This window comes from Idiotropiscis lumnitzeri, chromosome 2, assembly GCF_059441095.1.
Source record: "Idiotropiscis lumnitzeri isolate Australia: NSW breed Sydney's pygmy pipehorse chromosome 2, RoL_Ilum_1.0, whole genome shotgun sequence".
NCBI lineage: Eukaryota > Metazoa > Chordata > Actinopteri > Syngnathiformes > Syngnathidae > Idiotropiscis > Idiotropiscis lumnitzeri.
Genome location: NC_142392.1, coordinates 25548644 through 25553090, shown reverse-complemented (window position 1 = coordinate 25553090; position 4447 = coordinate 25548644). Strand labels below are relative to the sequence as shown.

The following is a 4447-nucleotide window of genomic DNA, read 5'->3' as shown; positions in this document are numbered from 1 at the left end:
TCCTCACTCTCACCCTTGTTTTCATCTTCAGTCTTTATAGGGACACAATTCAGTGGTGACTTGTTGATCTCCTCCTCCTCCTTTTTGATGTGAGTCAAGTCTGGCTCCTCTTTCACAGAACAGAGATAGTATAGGACACAAAAAGACAAAACACACATTTGGTTTGGTCAAGTCAAACCTCAGGCGGTGACTTAATTGTTTCTACACTGCTACCTTGACTTGTGCCTGCCTCACATAGAGCAATGCGTGCCACCCGGATTTGGACCGGTCCATGGGGTAGGGGGGAATTTCACCAAATTAAACCTCCCTTTCATAGCAGCACGGCAGTGATAATCGAGCATTTAAATACATAAACACCCAAAAAAGGCCAAAAAATGGACAAAGCTGCATAAGGGTGATTTTATTTTATTTTTTTACATATGCTTTAGGAATGTTTGTATTTGAGAACTGTGTTTTTTTTGTGTCCACTGTGTGAAGGTTCATTTGTTCTGACATACCTTATGATCCTAGGATCTGGTTTTTAGGAGATGTTGATATGATTCATGTGGATTGTCACAAATATAATTTGTTAGCCAGCACTGCTGGGAAAATAATAGTACTCGTCAATTGGAAGTGTGAGAAGTCACCATCTTAGAGTCACAAGTTGAATGAACTTTCTTCTTATTGTACGGCAGAAAATATTTTGTTTGGAGTTCGGAGAAAGCCCACAATCTTTGGAAAAATCTGGGGAAATTTCCTTTACATTATGCCAACGTTGTCTCCTACCGGGTAGCATTTCTGTACTTGACAGGGGTTGTTCAAATATTTTTGGTTTAGCGGTAATGTAGCATAATATTTATTTATTTATATTTTTCATCTTGACCCTTAGTTGGATTTTTATACTTGCAAAAAAGATGTTTGATTGGTTTGTGTGTATGCTGTTTTGATGTTAATAAAAGCTAAATAAAAAAAAGGCATTTTCCTCTATCAAATGGATGTGTTGATGCATATAGTTAACAATAGAAAGTTGTTCTTTACAAGCAACCAAACCTTGACCCAGAGAGTCTCAACAACTATAGCCCGGTTTCAAATCTTCCGTTTATTGCAAAAATTCTTGAAAAGGTCGTAGCTCAAGAGGGACCTGATTCTCCACAAGAGATCACTTGTTTTTTCTTCATCTAAAACATCAAAGTCGTTGACGAGCTTGATGGAGTTTCTCGATTTGTAAAACCGATTTCTGGTCATGGTTTCCGCCACAATTTTCACTCTCGTACTTGAAGCGCAATACATTTGAATGTTTGGCTATCCTAGACAGCCCATGTCAATAGAATTTCCCAAAAATCTGCAGTAAAATTTCCTCTGCTTCTGGGAATGACCCTTTCTTGTCATTTGGAAAAAAAGAGCAAAATGGATGAAATAACTTCAAACGTCCACTACAAAGGACATGTTTTAAACACTTGAATACTAGGCTCAAATAGACTTAAAATAACTCAAACAACACTTTGACATGTTCATAAGAGTCTTTTAAATAAAATGCCAACAGCATTTCAAGGCAAAATGTCTTTGATAAAAAGTATTAAACACTTACTTTTCCTCTTCCCATAAAAAGTGCTTGCACTGAGGGAAGCCATTTTCATCTACGGTGATGTCAAGGTAACAAACCACCCACCCCTATAAATTTGGTATCATTGGAAAGCTATGAATGTCCTCTATAGAGCACAAAAAGAGTTAATGCAATTGGATGCACTGGGTGGGAGATATTTAGGTTTAAAAATGTCCTCTACAGAGGACAAATTTGAACTACTGGTCGTCAGGAGGATATTTCAATTTATATTTAAGCTTGCTTATGTAATAATACAATATTTATTCAATCTCAACAATTTAAACCTTTTTATTTCACACTTGAATATTTCTTAACATATTTGTTCTTTTGAATTTGGATGCAATTTAAATTATTACATCCATCCAGCCATTTTCTGCCGCTCATCCGGGGTCGGGTTATTGAATTAATTTTTTAAGTATTTTTTATCATTCAATATTTATTTCAAGATCAGGACTCTTCTCAATGAGTTCAATATTTATAAAATGTTTCTATATTTATTATTAATTGAATTAAGTCTGTTTGTGGTTTCCAATTTTAAATTTTAATATTTTCCTATTTCAATATATAAATAATGCAATGTATAAAAAATATAATACAGCATGAAAAAAAATATTTGGTATATTTGACAAAATTATAGTTTTTCCAAAGTGAGATTTTGCTTAGCAACAAACGCCAAACCCTTGATAGAGCTCAACCTAGAAAGTGTATTTAGCAAGTCAGAAATTTATTCAGAAAGCGTAATATTAAATGTATGTGAGGGGATATTTGAAGAGTTTGAGTTTTGTTCAATGGACCATACATATACGAGCCAGCCAAACACAGCGAGAAAACCAGCGCTGACTCCAGTCGCCATCAAGTTGCCAACTCCTGACATACCAAAACCTTTGAGAGAAACTGAGACGATTTGCGTTTCTCGGTCTGGTTCTTTTTATCGTTCAACTTCTAGATCTGTTTTTCACCTTTTCACAGCATAATGAAGGCCAGTTGAGCAAGTTGGACAAGTGATTTTATTGATGATTGTGGAAGGCAACGATTTCATAAGCACTGTTTCTTCTCACACCTTTTCCATTAAATACGATTAAAAAGACAACTGAAAAGCATAATGTTAAAAAATGTTATTCCAGGCAAAGGCAATTTATTTTCTTTACATGTTTGATGTAAACACCAAAACAAATCATCATCACTCAGACACATTGCTTCTTCTGGCACGGATCACATTGGCTTAATGTCAATAAAAAAGCTTTGTAAAATTCAATATACCATATTTTATTCAAAATCAAAATTTACATCTTACCACAAAGAGTCAGTTCCTTCAGTTTTTTGTTTTCTTTTTTTAAGCTTCAAGGATCGCTGCTTTTCTCACCAGCACAATTGTGACTCTCTGCATTCTGTTTAGTGGAGAATTTTTTAGCACAAACGCTGCAACTGAATGGCTTTTCTCCATTGTGTGTTCTTGTGTGGCGTCGTAATTGCGAGTTATGATAGAAACTCTTTCCACAAACTGAGCAGGAAAAAGGTTTTTCTCCACTGTGTGTTCTTGTGTGGATTGTCAAATGCGACTTTTGAGAGAAACGCTTGCCACAAACTGAGCAGGAAAAAGGTTTTTCACCACTGTGTGCTGTTGTGTGTTTTGTGAAACTTGCCTTATGAAAGAAACTCTTGCCACAAACTGAGCAGGAAAAAGGTTTTTCACCACTGTGTGTTCTTGTGTGGATTTGTAAATTTGACTTTGTTGAGAAGTATCTTCCACAAACTGAGCAGGAAAAAGGTTTTTCTCCAGTGTGTGTTCTTGTGTGGCGTCGTAATTGCGAGTTATGATAGAAACTCTTTCCACAAACTGAGCAGGAAAAAGGTTTTTCTCCACTGTGTGTTCTTGTGTGGATTGTTAAATTTGACTTTTGAGAGAAACTCTTGCCACAAACTGAGCAGGAAAAAGGTTTTTCACCACTGTGTGCTGTTGTGTGTTTTGTGAAACTTGCCTTATGAAAGAAACTCTTGCCACAAACTGAGCAGGAAAAAGGTTTTTCTCCACTGTGTGTTCTTGTGTGTTCTGTTAAACTCTTCTTATGAGAGAAGCATTTTCCACAAATTGAGCAGGAAAAAGTTTTTTCTCCACTGTGTGTTCGTGTGTGTTCTGTTAAATGTGACTTTTGAGAGAAGCATTTTCCACAAATTGAGCAGGAAAATGGTTTTTCTCCACTGTGTGTTCTTGTGTGGTTGGTTAAATGCGACTTTCGAGAGAAACGCTTGCCACAAACCGAGCAAGAAAATGTTTTTTCTCCACTGTGTGTTTTTGTGTGCGGTTTTAAAGACAACTTTGAAGTTAATGAGTCAGTGTGACATGCCCTTTCACCTTTGGCTTGCCCATCATCATCATCATCAGGAGAGCGTGATAATGTGTCCTCATTATGTACTTGTGATGGCCCCCAGTGGTCTTCATCAACTTCTGTTGTCACGTGATGACTTGAGCTGCTGCTTGGAGGCTCCGCCCCTCTGTTGTTCTCACTCTCATCCTTGTTTGCATCTTCAGTCTTTATAGGGACAAGGTTCACTGGTGACTTGTTAATCTCCTCCTCCTCCTTTTTGATGTGAGTCAAGTCTGGCTCCTCTTTCACAGAACAGAGATCGTTTTCACAGACGTCTGCAGGACACAAAAAGACAAATTTGGTTTGGTCAAGTCAAAGCTCATGCGGCGACTTTGTCTTATATTGTTTCTACCGTGCTACCTTGACTTGTGCCTGCCGCATACGGAGCAATGTGTGCAACCCCAACTTGGACCGGACCATGGGGGCATTTCACAAAATTACGTCCAACCATGTAAACCTCCCTTTAGCAGCACAACAACAGTGATAAACGAGCAATTAA

At 37.3% G+C, this 4447-nt stretch overlaps 1 protein-coding gene across 1 annotated transcript; it reads right to left on the bottom strand.

The window, feature by feature from the left end:
• Positions 1–2619: 2619 nt before the first annotated feature.
• On the bottom strand, positions 2620–3840 carry LOC148342095 (uncharacterized; the record flags this gene model as incomplete). Its single annotated transcript, XM_088288634.1, has 1 exon — positions 2620–3840. A coding segment is annotated over one exon (918 nt), but the record flags the coding sequence as incomplete, so codon positions are not given.
• Between the last annotated feature and the right edge of the window lie 607 nt (positions 3841–4447).